The sequence below is a fragment of the Tetrao urogallus genome (genome assembly GCF_951394365.1).
Source record: "Tetrao urogallus genome assembly, chromosome: 15".
Lineage (NCBI taxonomy): Eukaryota > Metazoa > Chordata > Aves > Galliformes > Phasianidae > Tetrao > Tetrao urogallus.
This window is the reverse complement of record NC_136828.1, coordinates 11168043-11186035: the sequence shown is the minus strand read 5'-3', so window position 1 is coordinate 11186035 and position 17993 is coordinate 11168043. Positions and strand designations below refer to the sequence as shown.

The window sequence follows — 17993 nt, the reverse complement described above, 5'->3', positions numbered from 1 at the left end:
ATTAAGTAATTGTTATTGAGCTAATCAGCATAGCTCACACAGCATTCCTGATGGCACGGAGCACTGCTGCACAGAGGAAACGTTCCTGCTCCCACCTTTCCTTCACAGGCACTGTAAGAAAATGGCCAATAAGCACTGAATGCCTTTTCTCTCACACTGCTTTTCCTTGGTGGAAGGAATAACTGCAAACATCTGCAAATCCACCACTTTGTTCATTTTTTTGGGAGAGACCATCCTCGTCTTTCTTCTTCGAGTCCAGACTGTGAGAAAATCTCTTGTGTTTGGCTTTGCCCATTGTGCTAATCAGTCTCTGATATTTTATCTTGTGGCCTTCTGTTTGTTTTCTTGCATTTGGCTTTTAATACTCCGTGTAACAGTTGCTTATCTCTGCACGGCTGCAAAGGGAGAAGGAGGGATGCTTTGTGTCCTGCTTCTGGGACAGAACCAGTGCAGCAAGGACTGCTGATGCCAGGCATTGAGAAAGCAAAACTACCCCAAGAGTACATGTTAAGGGTTATTTAAATAGGCAGCGTCTGTGTAGGGATGGCAGTGGAATTTGGAAAGGGGTCAGTGGCCAGGATCACACAGACATCTGGACAGCAGAGCTGAGCCCAATGTGACATGGGAACCTGGATTGTCTGAGCCTTCTCCAGTCCTTTCCAGCTCAGTTTTCCAGGGCTGTGTGTGCCAGGAACCTGTGTGTAAACCTGGGAGGTGCCGCGTGTGCGTGCTTTAACTGTGAGCATATGCTGCAATGAATATTGCTCTGTCTTCCCTCTTGCAGAGAGAAGGTAGATGAGATTACATCTGTTGTGCTAGAACATGCTGCAGCCAACCCTCCATTTCAGTGTGCAGAAATACCGATTAGAGGCTTTTAGGCCTGGAGCTGTCTCTTTGTTCTGTGTTTATGCAACACATTGTGCAATGAGATTCTGGCCTCTAGGTGCTAACACCAAAATGTAAATATATTGATTACCAGGGAATAAAGGCAGGCACATTCACAAAAGCATGCTTTGATGAACTGGAGGGAAAATGCTTGCTACACAGAAAAAGGATCAGAAGTCTTTACAGAACAGGAATTTGCTTGGGATTGTTTGGGACTGTAGGATCAAGAAGATACATAGAAGATCTTTGGTCTCTTTCACTGCATTTTTCTCCATGGTTGTATTTTTTTGTATGTTTGAATGGCATGAGTACTAGGGACATCATGTCCCAGACTTGTCTACGAATTCCCCAACGTAATATTGGCATTATAGAAATAATTAGAAAGTCAGTAAAGGGGAAACCTTTCACTAGCCAGAAATCTGAGCAGCTGTAAGAGCAACAAGGAATGCTTCATAAAAAGCAGCTATTAGGTTTACCTGATGAATCACAGGGATTTGTAGCCTACCTGTGCTACAGAGCATCGTGGCGACAGTCACTAAGAAAAGGAGTAGTACTTTCATATTGATAAAAAGCTCTCGGTGTCACACAGCCCAGAGAGCAAATATCCCAGGCAAGCGGGAGAAAAACTAAGGTGAACCTTCAGCAGAGCGTGGAGATTGGTGCAGAGCCACTGGGGATTTCAAGCACCTTCTCTTTAAAGGTTATGAGCATTTGCAAGCTCAAATTGTCTGCAAAGCGAGCAGAGGCACTCAGTTCCACTGAGAAATGAGGACAGTGATATATTTAAATGTGGATTTCGATGTGTAACTTTATCCACACACTCATTTTTTCTCTCTCATTCCATTCCCAGATAGATTCATTGTCTTTACACAACCCTGCCATCATTCCAGCCTACAGTTGTTGTTGCTGTTGTTATTACTTTTGCTAATTACTGCACAACCCGCTCAGGCTTTTCTCCTTCCTTTTTGACTGAGAGACTGTCAAGGAGACAATCTTAAAGGTGAATTGAGATCAGATAAGAAAATAAATGTTTGCAAATATCTGCGTGAGATAACAAAGCGGGATACATGCAGGGAATTAGACTTCATGAATACATGCATTTTTTCAGGGAAAGTGAAATGCTTTCCACCTGCCAAGACCTGAATTTGGGCCCTCCGGGCTCCATGTCACTCCTGCTGTAGCTGATAATGTCACTAACACCTGAAGCAGCGTGAGGTATGCGGCTTTAACCTTGCTTTTATATATTAGTGGTTTCAACAGCCATGAAAAAAAATAATTCAGAGCTCAGTAATCTCAAACAGCATTCCTATAAGGAAAAAGGCTTTTGAATTCGCATTTGAAATGCATTCATTTTATTGCCATGGGCTGTCCACACGTTTGGCAAATGGCTCAGGGTTCCAAGCAGGTAAACTCTTTAGGGTTGTGTTTCCTCTTGTTTAAAGTATTGCCTTTTACCCATGTGGGAAGATGTGCTATGTGCTCAGAGCCACAGCAAGCGTGAGCAGCACAGTGCTGCTGTCCCTCACTGCTAACCTGTGCACGTCAGCCTTTGGAAGTTGAACAGAGGGACAGACTCGCGGGGCACAAAACCAAACACAATTTGCATCTTGTTGAGGCTCTGCGGTGCTGAAATGCCTTTTTCACGCAGTTATCATTTTTTATTTTTCCCCTCCCATCAAATTTTCCATCTCTGCGCCAGCAAAAGTGCAGCTCCAGCAGTGCGGGTGTCAGCGGAGAGTGATCGCTGGCAGTTTTTAACCACTTTGTTTCTTAGACATGCTCTATATAAAGGATTTGAGGAAAAGATGGTGTTTTTGTGGCAGCAGGCTGAACACACCAACTCTTCTAATGGTCACAGCTCGGAAGCAGCAATTGTTCCAGGCTGGCACATAGGATCCAGAGAAAAATGCTATCGCAGTCATCACTTCAGACCTCAGTGTTGAGAGCACTTTGAAGCTGTCAGCTCAGGGCAGCCAGCACTGTCACTACCCAGAAGAGAAAACACACTGCTAAAGCAATCCGTTTTCTTCTGTGATTGTACATATTCCCTTTTCTCTGAGCATGTCATCATCTGCAAATCCCCGAGATATATTTCCAGGTTTGTATTGTGCGATCGCTTTGGCCCCGCTGCTCTGATGTGTGCAGTGAAGGTCTCAAAACCCTGAGATGCTTGGAGGGGCCCTTGGCAGAGCAGCACTGTGCTGTGTTGAGTCCCTCACTGTGTGAGGCAGTGCCCTGGAGAGCAGAGGTGCAACAGCAGCATCAGGCAGCAGCACCCCTGCAACCAGGCAGTGTGTGGCTGCTGTGCTGTACAGCTGGTCATCACCACCCCCTGCCATGCACAGCCGAAAAGGAAACAAAAGGTGTAAGGAACAAATAGTTTTCACCAGGTATAATGGCTATTTACAATTTTACCTTTCACATTTTAATTGTACAGCAATAATTTTGCAATAGAGTTGCCAGTGGCAAACATGCAAAAGACATTAACTTTATTTATGTTTTGGATTATTAATGTGGCTGTTAAAATTCCTCCAGTTAGTTTTGATTGAATTGTTTTTTTTTGTGCGATTCTGTCGTTTAATGGAGCGGTAAATAAGAATTTCTGATAATGAGCCCAAGCATCTGTCACAACAACCTGGCGCTGGTTATTAACATTTCCATTAACGGCAGGGTGGGCAGTGATAATATGGAAACCACACAGTTAGAACAAAATAAATAGTTGGTGTCAGGCTGAGTGGGTGTTAATTACTATTTTATTTTATAACTCTGGGGGGAGGGAGTATTGGTAGAAAAGTGTGACTTATGAAGGTCATTCTCTAAAGAAGGAAGTCTCCAGAAGAACAGATAACTGGAGCTATCTTACTCGAGTGGTGAATGTTTTATCACTTCTATTTATGGCCCATACACGGGCAGAGAGAAAAGAGGCTGCTTTCTCAGGGTGAGGGTGAAGGCTGTGGAGAAGCGTGCCCTTTGCACTGCCTTTCCCTTCCTGCTTCTGGAGTTGGAACAGGATGCGCTTGGGCATCTCTTCTGTAAATAGAACACGTGCTGTTTGGCTAAGAAAATCCACCAGCACCAGGTTGCATCCTGACAGAAGGGAGAGCTGGTGTGACCCAGGTGTACTTGAAGGAAGCCAAAGATTGGTTTTCTTGCAGAGCACGATGCAAAGAAGTGTCGTCAGGAGCCTAAGGGGTCTGCTATGTGTATGTGTGTGATACGAGATCAAAGTTAATGAGTAGCAAGCTAAGCCATTTTGTCATACAGAAAATGTGAGGCAGATTGATTGGTACCCAACTAGATATGGGCTGATGTACCTTGGTCCTTGGAAAGGGGCTGATACAAAGATGTGCCACTGAGTCCAAAGTGGACTGGTGGGGCAAGGTGCTGTGCTGGAGGGACAGGGGGCTGTGCTGCTCCCCACAGTTGCTTTCAAGACGGGTTGCTCTGGAGCACCATGATGCTGCCAAAGGCAAGCCTGAAACATTACCACAGAATAAAGAAAAAATTCTCTTTTATTTCCCAAAGCTGCTGACAGGATTGAGTTTATTCAATGTCTAACCCGGTCTGTGTGACACAGAATATCACGTCTGGAGGCTCAGGAGCTTCTCAGTCTCTGCATGCTCTTGCTTTATACCTGAGACTTCCCAGCAATATGGATACCTCCAGGGCTGGCTCTGTGAGCTGACTCACGGCATAAACAGTCTGTCCTCGGCCCTTCCACAAATGGAAAATTGCAGCCTGGATATGAACTAGTTCTGCTTGTCACTATTAATTCTTCTGTCTTCCTTTCTCTCCAGCACCAGCGATGGCCCCACAGAACATCCAAGTAAACTCCCTTTCTGCAAGCCAGCTGGAGCTCACCTGGGACCCACCTCCTGCCGACAGCCAAAATGGGAACATACAAGGCTACAAGGCAATGCTTCTATTTCTCTCCTGGTTTCATTTGTCTTGCTTGGCTTTTCTATTACTTGTGAGATGGCTCTACAACTACAGCTGCCCTCACTGCACAAGGCAAATTAAGGCAGTATTCAGCCTGAGTATGGAAATGGCTGTGTGTTCCAAAATCAGAAGAAATGAGATGGAGGGAAGAGGGAAGAAAGGGAAAAGCACATTGCTATTTGCAGGGAAAGAGAAAGGAAAGCATGGGGAGAGAGGGCATGCAGATAGAGAGGCAGCTACGCTTACGTGGGCAACTTATCTGCTCCAAAAGCAACCAACACAGAAAAGCTTTGGGCAAGGAATGTACTGGAGGAAGCTAACTGTTTTCCATCTATCGACTGTTCCAAAGGCATTAGGAAAGGCACAACTTTCTCCAAACTAGAAGCCAGGTGAGATTTCAGAAGAATTATTTCATTTCCCTAACTTTAACAAAATTAAATCATAGCATTAATTGCATTTGGTTTATAAGAGACGAGCACGTTGCAGAGGCATGATGTTTAGCTTCTCCAGCATGAGAATGGACCCTCGGAGAGTGGAAATGGGCAAGTCTACAAACACTGGAGCTTGGCTTGTCTTCAGCGTCTGGCTCTGCCTCTCTCCATGAATTTAGACCCATAAGTGAAGAAAAGTCAAGCCAATGTGAATAATCTGGCATCCCTTCTTGGCAGTAGCAAGCAACCTTATATATCAATTCATGTTCTTTTTCTTTTCTATGTATATAGATGGCTCTAACAGCTTGCCTTGTAGAGCCAAGGTAGAGTCTTGCCTTGGCTCATTCTCTCCATTTTCTGGCTTGCTTTGGCTTGTTGTAATGCACACACTGCCAGGCCTGTCCAATAAGTAGGGCTGGCACCACTTCTCTCTTGGAATCGTCTTCTCCAATCCTAATTTTATGGGATCAGGATAAAAATTGTGCAAGGGAGAACGGAGAAGGGTAATGCGAGGAATTTTAGGGAAAATCTTCATTCCCTCTTCAGAAAGGCATTTTCTTGTCTGTCCTTTGAACACAAATGGTGGCACAGTTGTGTGCACAGGGAAGTGAATGATGGGAGCCTCATCTCAGGGTGCCAGTGCTGACAGGCAGCTAGCATTTCAGGGAGAATTAAAAGACTGACCTCTCCTCACAGAGTTTCTGGCAGCTCAGATCTGCTGTCATCAGGCCACATTCTTCAGCCTGTGCTCTATTTTTGAATGATGTACTCAACTGCATGGCCACTGGACTCGGTGTAATTTGCCAAAGAAAAAGAAAAGATCAGGCACATGGAGAAGAGTGAACCATTTACCAGAGAGTCCAGAGCAAGGCTGCTCCATCCTGCTGATCTGTATGGCTGCAATGCTGGGATGTTTGGGAGGTAAAACATCTCACTGTTTCCAACAGATTTATTATTGGGAGAGTGACGTCCAGAATGACACAGAGAAAGTGAAGGTCCTTTTCCTCCCTGAGACAACAGTCCGTCTCAAAAACCTGACCAGCCACACGCGATACCTGGTCTGCATCTCTGCCTTCAATGCAGCAGGGGACGGCCCCAGGAGCAGACCCTCAGCGGGCAGGACACACCAGGCTGGTATGTGACCACCTCAGAGCACAGGTCTGATGGTTGCTGGTAGCAAATGGGGGAGTGCAGGGCATGCAGGAGGGCACTGCTGTGTAGAGTTAGCTTTCAGCTGGGTCGTTATGTTGTGTTGGCTGAGGGGAAAGGATCAAAAATGCAGCAATGTGGGAAGGGGAGCAGAGAGATGGAGCTGGAACGGATGGTCAGAACGACCGACCCCTTTGCAGGTCGATCCAGGATGCAACTCTGGGGGTCTCTTTGGGGCCTCTGCTATCACATCTGAAAATCTGAACTTGTTAGCAGCACCTAGAAATTCCTGAGCAGTCCTGTGAGAGAAGAGGGATGCTTTGTGCAACCCCTTGTGTTGAAGCCCTACCATCAGACTGAGCTATATGTGGCTGCCACGAGGAGCACACGAGCACTGGGGCTGCACGCTCTCTTAGTGCCCTGCTGCCCTTTGGCCCTGTTCTAGTGAGGGAGTTAGCTCGAGAAACCTTAGCCTCTGCAGTGCATCTCCACTAACCATGACAGGGGGAGAGCAAACAGTAAAACACTGCAAGCTTTCTGACAGTCAGCAGCAAGATGGAGAGCAAAGGCCAAACTTAGTGTTCCTGTGAGAGTCTTCTCCTTCTGTTGTGTCTCCTTGCTTGCTGCTGAGACCCAGTTTTGCAGCAGAGTGGCTGCTTTTCTTAGGGAAGACAATCCGTGGTTTTGATTGATTACTGGAAATTTTGATACAATTCATAAATCCCATTCTTACTTTGGCTCCTTTAGATTTAGACTGGGCAAAAAAACGCAGTGTTTTATAATATATATGTATATCAGATTGACTACTCCTGCTGCAATTCAATCCATTTGTAATCCTTTCAGCACCCAGTGCTCCCAGCTTCTTGGCGTTCTCTGAAATCACTTCCACGACACTCAATGTGTCTTGGGGCGAGCCGACAGCAGCAAATGGAGTCCTGCAGGGTTATCGAGTAGTCTACGAGCCTTTGGCTCCCGTCCAGGGTAAGAAAGACCTAAAATCATACATATGCATGGGAAAATGACAGAAAAGCACTGTGCGGCATCTTTTATCTCTGCCCAATTTCCTACTTGCTCTCTGCCATTTTCCAGGAGAAGCCAGGTGGCAGAGGGTAAGTAAAACAATTCCGCTTTTGCCAAAACTGCTCAGCAAACCATAATATTGTGGAATATAGCTTTTGTCTGTTCCCTCTCATTTTCCTGCACAAACTATATTCTGTGTGATTTGAAAAGTCATTTTGCTGCCATTGTTACCCGACGTGGAAGAAGAAGAAAGTCAGCTGAAGAGTGCCTGATTGTCTCCCCATGTTGCACTTTCAAATCGCTGAGTGGGCTCCATCCCAGAATAGTCGTCAGGCTCACTTGTGTTGCTTATCACATGATGTGTCACTTCTGTTATCGCAGAGATTGCCCAGGCATCAAATGTGCTAGTCATCACTGGTACCACTGCTGCTTCTGACAGGGCAGGATAACTGTGAAAGAGATTTGGTCGTGTCTGTTTACATGGAGTTTTCAAGCAGCATTTCTAACCCAGCAGTAGATTTAAGACAACACTGCAAAGGCCACAGACGTTTCACTCTTTTGCAAAACAGCATGAGGAAAGGATTTGGCAACTTCTCTGAAAACAAATGTGAATTAATTTCGAAGTTGAATTAGAAAAGATTGCAAAGTTTGGGAATGGCTGTATTAACGTTTTTGTGTTTCTGGTAGATTGCCAGTCGTTCAATAGGATGTCCAGCTTTGGCAGTGTGACAGCATGGAAAGTAATTTCAGCCATCACCAATCCATTTTAAACTTTTTTTCCCATTGAAGTAAGGATATCAATCACTGGTATTTGCTTCTTCTGTAAGGAATAACGATCTATATTGTCTGAATATCCATGTCTCATACACTGAGAAAATTAGAAATGAAAACATGAGCCTAAAAGCACTTTCAGCCTTTATGGTTGGCAGATCCAAGCAGAAAGAGCTAATGCAGAGAGCATTTCCAATTCTGACCAAGAGATGTGCACAGGGTATGCAGGAGGCTTGGGCTCTCTGGGTATTTCCTGCCTTACATACATTTCTACACAGTGTTTGAGAATACATTGTGTTCCCCTGAAAGTATGGAATTGTCAGATCATGCTCTCTCTGTACACATTTGATTGAACATCCTCAGAACCTTTGTTTTCTTCTCTTCCCCACCTCTGCTCTCTGACTCCAAGTTGTCTGTCCTCCCTCTGCAGATTTATTTCTGGTGCAAGCAGGGAGGTTTTAGAGGGTTTTCCCTCAAATTATTATATATATATTTTTTACTTAAATTTATTTTTTTATATTTATTTATTTATTTATTTATTCATTCTTTTTTTTTCTCCCATTTCTACCCATTTCCTTTTGTACCAACACTTTTCTTTCATCAGATACATTTACATTTACCTGCACAGTAAGCAACCCCTCCCTCAAAGCCATCATTTTCCTTGGAGAAATATAAAAACTCAGCTCATTTATTTAGAGGGCTTCAAGGCAAAGCCCAAGTTGCTGCAAATAGAGCACATGGCAGTGCTGGCATCACTGGGGACAGGGCATCACCCCGCTTCTCCTCCCATCCCCAGCCCTCCCATTGCTCCATGCTTGCAGTGCACCATGCCAGATCCCTCCTGCTGGCTGCTGACTTCTCTCCCAGCTGTGATTTTTGGCTGAGGCCCCTCAGCCCTGTGACACCTCCTGCCTTCTCTCTGTAAGTGGAAATCCTGCAGGTTTTGCAAGCCTCGCTAACAGTGGTCTGCTCCACAGCACACTCCTCTCCCTGTCTGACCTTTTATTGTTTAAGCTTTACGATGTTATGTTTTACACCATAATAGACAACAAAATTGCCCTGGGGCCTTTTTTTAACAGTTTCTTTTTTTTTTTTTTTTTTTTTTTTCCTTCGGAACATTACTTTGAAATGATAAATGCTTCCTGATTTGTCTCTGAGAAATGAAATAGTGCACCTAGGGAAGGAGGGAGCACTTCTACTGCTTCCTCATTAACTGAGAAAAGATCCTCTGAATTATAAATTGTCTGGGAGAAAACTTTGAACGGGAATTGCTTGGACATTACTCTTCCTTTAACTGATAAAAACTGAAAGAGGCGCTTTGATTTGCATATAACATAAACATCCAGATTGAAAAACTTCTTCCTTTGGCGTTCCTGGGGGAGAAAAACTAGCAGGCAGCCTTCTGTAGTGGGAAGAACATTTTCCTACTTCCTATCTTCCTGGCTGGAGATGTGTTATGTACAGAACCAGACAATACCAAAAGGACTCTTGTCACTTCCATTTTTGTTTGTTCACTTAAATATTTTATGTATCAAATTGCTTCCATTAATTTAGTCGTACAAATTTTCAGTAAAAACTAGATTTTAATTCATCCGTTTAAGAAAAATTCTGAAGAGTGGGGAAGACTGAAGACAAGTCATGGCTTTAGCCTTCCCCACGTGAGTAGTGCTTTGACTGCATCCCCAGCTGCAGGGCACTTATACCCAGAAGCTGCCTGCGAGATATTTGTCTTCATTCCACATTCACTTGATAATGGTGCAAGAGCCAGGACAAGAAGGAAAGAACCTGAAGCCTCATTTCCTCCTCCGAGGCAGCACTGCAGGTTATTCAGCGAAGAAAGAGCAGAGAAGTGCTTGTTTAGGAAGCAATCTGCAACACTGCAGTCCTCTTCGTTTACCTCCTCCTTTCTTCCCAGAGTAATTAGTGAAGTTGCGTGTAGTCTCTTGGTAATTTCCCAGTTGTGTTGTAAGGTTTTTTTCTTGTCAGTACCCACTTATCAAGCTTAAACTCTAATTATACTTATCAGTGCTGAAAATTGGCTATTATCACTACTTAAACTCCTGCTAATTGTAAGAAATACTTTCTTAGCAAACTGTTTGATGATTTTACTTACCATCTAGATATAATAAGTTTTTCTTTCTTTCCTTTTCTTTCCTTTCTTTTCCTTTCTTTTCTTTTCTTTTCTTTTCTTTTCTTTTCTTTTCTTTTCTTTTCTTTTCTTTTCTTTTCTTTTCTTTTCTTTTCTTTTCTTTTCTTTTCTTTTCTTTTCTTTTCTTTTCTTTTCTTTTCTTTTCTTTTCTTTTCTTTTCTTTTTCTTCTCTTCTCTTCTCTTCTCTTCTCTTCTCTTCTCTTCTCTTCTCTTCTCTTCTCTTCTCTTCTCTTCTCTTCTCTTCTCTTCTCTTCTCTTCTCTTTTCTTTTCTTTTCTTTTCTTTTCTTTTCTTTTCTTTTCTTTTCTTTTCTTTTCTTTTCTTTTCTTTTCTTTTCTTTTCTTTTCTTTTCTTTTCTTTTCTTTTCATTGCAACCTTCTCTATTTTTCATCCATGTGGCTATTCCAGGGGTCAGTAAGGTGGTGACTGTGGACATTAAAGGGAACTGGCAACGCTGGCTAAAGGTCCGAGATCTTACCAAGGGCATGACCTATTTATTCAGAGTGCAAGCCCGAACCATTGCCTATGGACCTGAACTGCAAGCCAACGTCACAGCTGGGCCAGCAGAAGGTGAGTGGAACCATAAAAACATGGCAGGAGCTGGATCAGTGATGCAAATGCAGCCCAATAGCAGAGAATAGCACGCTCAGGGTTTAGCGTGGGTTTCTAAGACAAGGAGAAGTTGAATCACAGGAGCACAGAGCGTGATTTGGTGGATTTCACATCTGCACATGAAAAACATCTTCCTTTTTCTTTCTAGAAAACTAAAGGACTGATGTGAATAAACAGAACAGTGTGAATAAATCATAGTGCAAACTGGCTACCTAGGGAATTCAAAGCTACATCCATTGTGGTTCAGAATTCTGGTTGGTGTGCTATCAAAGGAGTCCAAGCTGGAATGGTTCTGCCTAAACCAGTAGAGATTCCTGGGTGTAAAAACAGGAAGAGTTTACAGTTATTTCTTCCTGACACTTTGGCTTATGCACAGGGAGATGTCTGCAGATTTCCTGACATGCCAAGAGGCTGAATTTCAGCATTCCCTGCTTGGTTCAATGTGTGTACCGAAACAGTTGGTTTTCTTATTTGATCAGTGATAACAGATGCCAGATAATCATAACAACTTAAATTCCCTCCAATTATATCAGTTTTCCCTCTTTCCTTCTTAGCAGACACACTTGTATAATTAGTGCCAGTAAAAAATTAGGCCAGCATCTTATTGAGCTGGTTTATGTTGAATATATGTTGGCCAGTACTCCTGGATTATTTCCTCTATCAGGAGAAGAAATGCAGAATACTAAAGTACATTTCTAGTAACACCCAACATTTGCTGTTGTCATTTAATCCTCCAGGGTCTCCCGGCTCCCCTCAGGAAATTCTAGTGACAAAATCTGCTTCTGGGCTGACGGTACAATGGACTGAGGGGGATTCTGGAGAAAAACCCACAACCGGGTACATTATAGAGGCACGGCCCTCAGGTAAGCCATGGCAATCATGGAGAGCTCGTTGTCCTGAGTTCCCATATTCAGCCCATGCTGAAACCCACCCTGCAGTGGAGATGCTTTTTCTCTTCCCAGTGAGCTACCAGAATTTTGTGATTTATTACATGGGTTATCATATTTTCTCCTGTTTAGGCATAGTCACAGGAAATTACCCTAATTGCTCTAGTTTCCAGTGTGGTACATCACTGGTAAATCATCCAGCTGATGAACCAATACAGTTAATAATTAAAACTCACTTAAATGTTTACAGCATCTTTCACACACAAGGACTTAAATGCTTGCAAACTGCTTTTCGAGGACCAAAGATCTATCGTTCAGCAGCAGAACACAGCAGTTAATCTCTGTTAATAGCCAGGACAGGACCGCAGCAGCGTGCATGCATGGCTACCCTGTTTGTTCTGCAAGGAGGGCATTAGTGGACGAGAGGAGGTTCCTCATCACCACTGTTTCTCTTGGTGCTTTCCCAGAGCTCCTTTGCTTCTGGCAGTTACGTCTAACTGAAGTTACCCTCTGCTTTATCCACAGTATTTTCCCAGCTGGAGAAGATGGTTTTAAATTGAGGCCTTTGCTCCGGCTTGTTTGCAGCCTCTCCCAGCTTGGTACCCCCTTGCCAATTTAACAAGCATGCACTTTGTGGTAGTCAAGCCATTAACAAATCAGCGAATACTGCCAGACCCCTGTGTAATCTCACTTGATAAATTCCCTCCACTCTGACAGAAGTGATGATAGCCATTCTCCAAGTACAGTTTTCCAGCCGTTGATGCATCTACCAGATACTTGTTTCATGTAGGCCATGTTTGAATGTCATGATGTCAAAAGCTTTGCCGAAGTCAGAATAGATGATGTCTGTTCTTTCTCCTCTATTGACAAGGTCTGCTACCCTGTCACAGGAGGAAATTAGACATGATTTATACTTGACATACCCATGTTGGTTGCTTGTTCTTTGCTTTTTCACTTTCAGATGCCTGCACGCTGCTTGATTATATATTGATTAAATTAATGCTTATCTGTTTGATTATATAAAGGATCTGAACTCTCTCTTGTATGTGTCTTGAATGTAAGACTACATTTAAAACCAATGATTGTAATTGTATTTAACTGGACCGATAACAAAATCGTTGTGATTGTTGATGAAGCTGCAAATTTCCATACTTGCCTTTGGTAGAACTTGTTCTGTAGTGAGGCTGTGTGGGGACCCCAAAATTCTGTCATTTAACATGATCTGTTGTGTTGGTTTTCTTCAAAACAAAGTGAAGGAAAATGTGTACATTCTCAAAGCACTGGAATTTCCCACTGATCTCAGGTGGTTGTTTTGTTTTTTTTAGTGAAGGCATGTCACCAAATTCTTCCATTTGCCTTATATCAGCTTTTTGATCCCTGCTCTGTTTTCCTCATAGGCAGAAAAATTCTCTCTCTCATATTTGAACAGTGTTAGTAAGTTAAACCAAAACGGTTCACTGAGGTTTGCTTCCCAGCTTACATTTCCCCAAACAGGGTTTTTAGAGTAAGATTGTTTCAGAGGGAAACCAGTACCCCATGTTCACATTTGTGTGAACTGCAGCACTGCAAACCCACCTGATGTTCCTGGATTTGTCTCACCTGTGGATGTGCACAAACACTTCACAGTTCCCGTCTAAGGATATAGGATTTGTGGTTCACTCTTTTTGAGCAGGAAGAAAATAGCCCTTCCAAGACAGGTCTGAGCTGCATTAACCCTGGGTCATTCCAGCTGGCCTCACGCCACTGATCCTGGAAACACACAGAAGGGGTCTTATACTCCTGCTCTTGCAACCTGACTGTTGAGGCATTTAATTCCTCCTCAGATTATTTTAATCCTATTCATGCTGCTGTAGCAAATGAACTAGCCATTTGTATGCTGGATTCTCACCCTTAGTTCTGGTTGCAGCTGTGGAAAGCGTGAAATGTGATCCAAGAGAGGAGAGGACTAATTGGAGCACTTGCTTATTTCACGCAAGTGGCAGCTTCTTTTCACTACTGCTTTTCTTCCTCATCTCTGCATGGAAGAGTTTGAAATCTGAATTATGAGCTTAGCAAAGGCAGGAGACTAATTCCTCCTGTCAGGGCCGGCCATTCAGAGCCATTTCTGTTTTAATATAACTCTATGAATTTGCTTCTGCATGTTGTTTTGTGTGTGTAGTAGAACATGGATTGGAGCAACCTTTATTTTTCAGTTGTCCAAGAGAAGAGCAATTGACTCTTAATCAAGGAAGGAGAAGATATTCATCCTTTTGAGCTCAAAAAAAGGGACATTGAACAGACAGATGAAAAGCTTTTGCTTGTTGCCAATATTTAAATGCAATACCACTACCTTAGTATTTCACATCTCAAGTGTCATCTATTATAGGCCTCATTACCCCAAACGTTAAATGCTGTATCATCTCATTTTCCCTGCTGTAGCTCCCTGCCAAGACTCTTCCATCAGAGCACGAGGGTGGCTTTCTGTCATAAATGGCAAACTCTACCTGCTTTTGTCACTTCCCTTCAAATTTTTTCAGTGCCCTGCTGTGTTTCGCAGGCCTCCAGCTGCCCTACTGGGTTTAGCAATGGTGGCAGCAGGCAACTGAGATTGTTCATTTCATTTCCCCATTTCTCTCCCAGATTTATGGCAGGTGACCAGGCTGTCTCCTGTGCATTTTGAATATACTTAGACACCAGCATGGAGCAGGCAAACCAATATTTTTTCCAGAGCTATCTGTGCTAGAGGAAGGTATTACAGAAACAGAAGAGTTCTTCTTTTCCTTCAACTCATCTGTCCCTGGAGAAATGGATTCCAGTTTAGCTCCTTTTGCATTACAAGAAATGCAATTAAGCGGCCTGTGTCACTGCCATAGAAAGCACTCCCTAGACATCCACTAGGCTGGCTAAGAAGTGGGTATTAGATCACGTTCTTTATTTCTACGTGCCGAACAGAAGACAGAAATGGCACATCAATGTAAAGGTTCCCAGCATTGCTGATGGAGCGGAGAGGATGAGTTTGCACCCCTTCTCCCGACCCACATCATCTCCAAGCCTCCTTTCTCCACACTGTGCTTTACTTTTGGGCATGCATCTTGTAAAGCATACAGCAGTGTCACACAGGCTTTCTTCCCCATTTACCCCTTTCTGCAAAGCATGTGTTTCTGCCCCATGGCCTGGGGAGCCATACTGCCAGGAGTAGCCTATCCACATCCACACGTAGGCTTCATGCACATTTTGGCCTGCTTTGGGCATCTCAAGATGTGGGACAGCCATGCAGGGCTCAGTCTCCGCTGTGTAGCTCAGGAAAGCCTCTGAAGCAGGACTAGACAACAGGCGTGTCCTGTTGTGCTTGCTCTCTCCCCACCATGCCTTTTGGGTTTTGTTGGTTTGTTTTTCCCAAGTAGTGCATGACTTCGTCCCAGTGGAAGAGAGTTGTAGCTTAATAATAAAGCCAATAATTAACCACTAGCACTCTGGCTGGCATGAACAGGCTGGATGCACTGCAGATCAGCTACACATCATGAGTTCAGGATGCAAACAGCTCTGAGGAGTGTTTACTTTTGTTGCCCTGGATGATCTGTTCCATGAAAACAACAGAACTTGTCTTTGGACAAGGGATTGTCCTTCCCACGAACGCTGGTTTTCACTTCCCACACCCCAAGGGCAGATCTCACTTCAGTTTTCTTTCTGGTGTCTTGAGAAACGTTGTTGTTGTTGTTGTTGTTTTCTTCCTTTTCTATTTATTTTTAAACAAATGAGGGAGTGCAGTGTCAAACGTGGACACAAACCAGCAGAAGTCAGTAAATTCAAAGTGAAGGCTGCAGCTGCATTGCCGGCATCTGCCATGGGGCCTTTGATTCTCTTCTGCTCACTAGTAACATGCTGAGGTTGACAGTTAGTCAGCCTTCACTTCCCATTCTTGTCCTTCCCTTAGTTTGCATGATAATCCATCCCTTTGCCTCCGACAAATGCTTCCACATTTTAATTTTGGCCTCCTAGGAGGAACACTACTCGCATTCAGCAAGTCCTTAATTCTCAGCTGCTTCTCCCTTCATAAACCTGCTAATGTGTAATTAGGAGAAAGTTTTACAGCACAGCCCTCCTCTTTCTCCGAGGGGAAAGGCTGGTGCTTAAGACCCACATAACTGACAGCTTTCCATCTCTCCAGCTGCAGCACAGCAGTCATTTGATAGCAGGCAGAGTTAGCAGAGCCAGGAGCCCTTGTTACTGCATGATAGCTTTATACAGACCCCAATTAACTCCCCATGAAACCAGACTTGCATGTAGCTGCTGTGCCTCACCACAGTGGTCAGCACCTGGCCACGAGGGTGCCCAGTCTGCAAATGGGGAAGGTCAGAGATGGCTTTGCCTTCCCTGACATTTGGGTCTACCATGAATTAATACCCAGATAGTATCCCAACCACAACATGCTCATCCTTCCTCCCAAAACTGAGTCGAAAATGCTGTGTATGGTATACTAATGATTTTCTACCGAACTTAAAGGCCAATCTTCACTACCAAGGTGGCCTTCTAATGAATTCTCTTTCAGCTGAACTTCTGACATTTAGAGCCCACCTGGTTTTAAGGGAGGAGGAAAAGATGGGAGAATGAATTCATAGGTTTGTGTTCAATATTTAATTGCAGAGCTCACTACTGAAACAAAATGTCTTTTTTAGTTTGGATATATCTGATTGCAGTCTCTGTCTATAAAGACAGGCCTGAATATTCTGGAGAGAGATTAGATAAATTGAGGCTCTGTAATTAGAAGTTTTGTTGGCCAGAGCTGGAGAAGCCACGAACTACCTTGTGAATAACATCTCCTTGGAGCAGCAATGAGAAAGACATCCTTACTGCAAGCTTTACACAGTGGTTAAATTTCAACTTTCTTGGTCTGTTGGAGATTCTGCACTGTGCACCTTGATAGGTTTGAGAAAATAAGCAAGGAAGTGTATGTGAACAGTTGTGTTTGTTGCAATGAGCGTTGAACATTCATTTTTACTATTGCTTTTTCTTCCCCCATTTAAGCAGCTTTCATTGTAAACAAATTGCTTTTCTGACAATTCACAAAGGGCTCAAATTCTCTTATTGCTGTTTACAAATGTGTTTATGAAAGCTCAGGCAATTCTAGCAATTATAGCAATATTTTATAGTCTGAGATGCATCTTCTTAGTATCGGTGGCTGTGACAATCTAACGTGGAAAAAGCATCCCTCGCTCCGCCCTTTTCAGATCAGCTAAATCCCAGGCCCCCTTTTTATCACGTTGTGAGTTTACGTGGTAGAAATAATCCAGCCTTCAACTGCCCTGTAAAAGAGAAGTCAATATTTTATCTCTTGTTTTATAGCCGTTGTAATATCCAACTAATACGTAACAATGGTACATTATGATAACTTCATTATACTCTGATCGTGGTGGTGAATAATGCATTGGTCTGAATTTTAAGCCTGACAGACGAATTACCTATTTTTATTGTTCTTTAGTGTTTCTCAAATGTAGCTGGAACAATAACATTTCAGCCTGCTTTCTGCATCCACTGAGAATGCCAATCCTCATGATCAGAAAAGAAGTAGTTTGGGGGTTGTTAGTCATTGTGTGTGTTGCTAGATGTGCAGCACGTTACAAATCACCAAACCAACATTTACTGATGCCAAAGTTAAAACGTTCACATGGAAATGCACCTGCAGTGTTAATCAATCCATCTTTGCTGTTATTCCCTGTTGCACAGAAGTAGGCTAAGGGCCAGATTGTGTTCTGTTACACCAACACAGCTTTGGAATTGCTGCAGTGTCTCCAATTAGTTCACACTTGGGTAAATGCAAAGCAAATGAGAACAGATTCTGGCTTCACACTGCAGCAGCGGAACAAGTTGCTAAGGGTAGTGCTGCTGGCTCCTGTTTTATTGTTACCTTGATAACACCTCAAGCTACAGGAGTCCTGCTGATGCTCGGATCTTGCAGTGCAGAGGGCTTTCTTTCAAAGCTCCTGCCCTGGAATAGTATCAATGCAGAGGTTATCACAGCCTTCCTATTGCTGTAGGACGTACAGAGAAAAACAGACATTGCCTGAACAGCTTTGATAACTAAAAGTAGAAGTCTGATCAGGTCAAATCCTTAAGAGCTGTGCTGGCTGAGGCTAGCTGAGAGTTTGGCACCATGTGTAGACCGTAACTTCAT

At 43.5% G+C, this 17993-nt stretch overlaps 1 protein-coding gene across 1 annotated transcript in view; it reads left to right on the top strand.

The window, feature by feature from the left end:
• Nucleotides 1-17993, top strand: part of SDK1 (sidekick cell adhesion molecule 1) — a gene marked incomplete at both ends in the record, with an annotated part of 357418 nt that overhangs the window by 326751 nt on the left and 12674 nt on the right. Inside the window, 5 exons of the mRNA XM_079542659.1 lie at nucleotides 4683-4798; nucleotides 6203-6389; nucleotides 7248-7385; nucleotides 10752-10913; nucleotides 11693-11818. Coding sequence (XP_079398785.1) covers nucleotides 4683-4798; nucleotides 6203-6389; nucleotides 7248-7385; nucleotides 10752-10913; nucleotides 11693-11818 — 729 coding nt within the window. The remainder of the gene's footprint in view (nucleotides 1-4682; nucleotides 4799-6202; nucleotides 6390-7247; nucleotides 7386-10751; nucleotides 10914-11692; nucleotides 11819-17993) is intronic.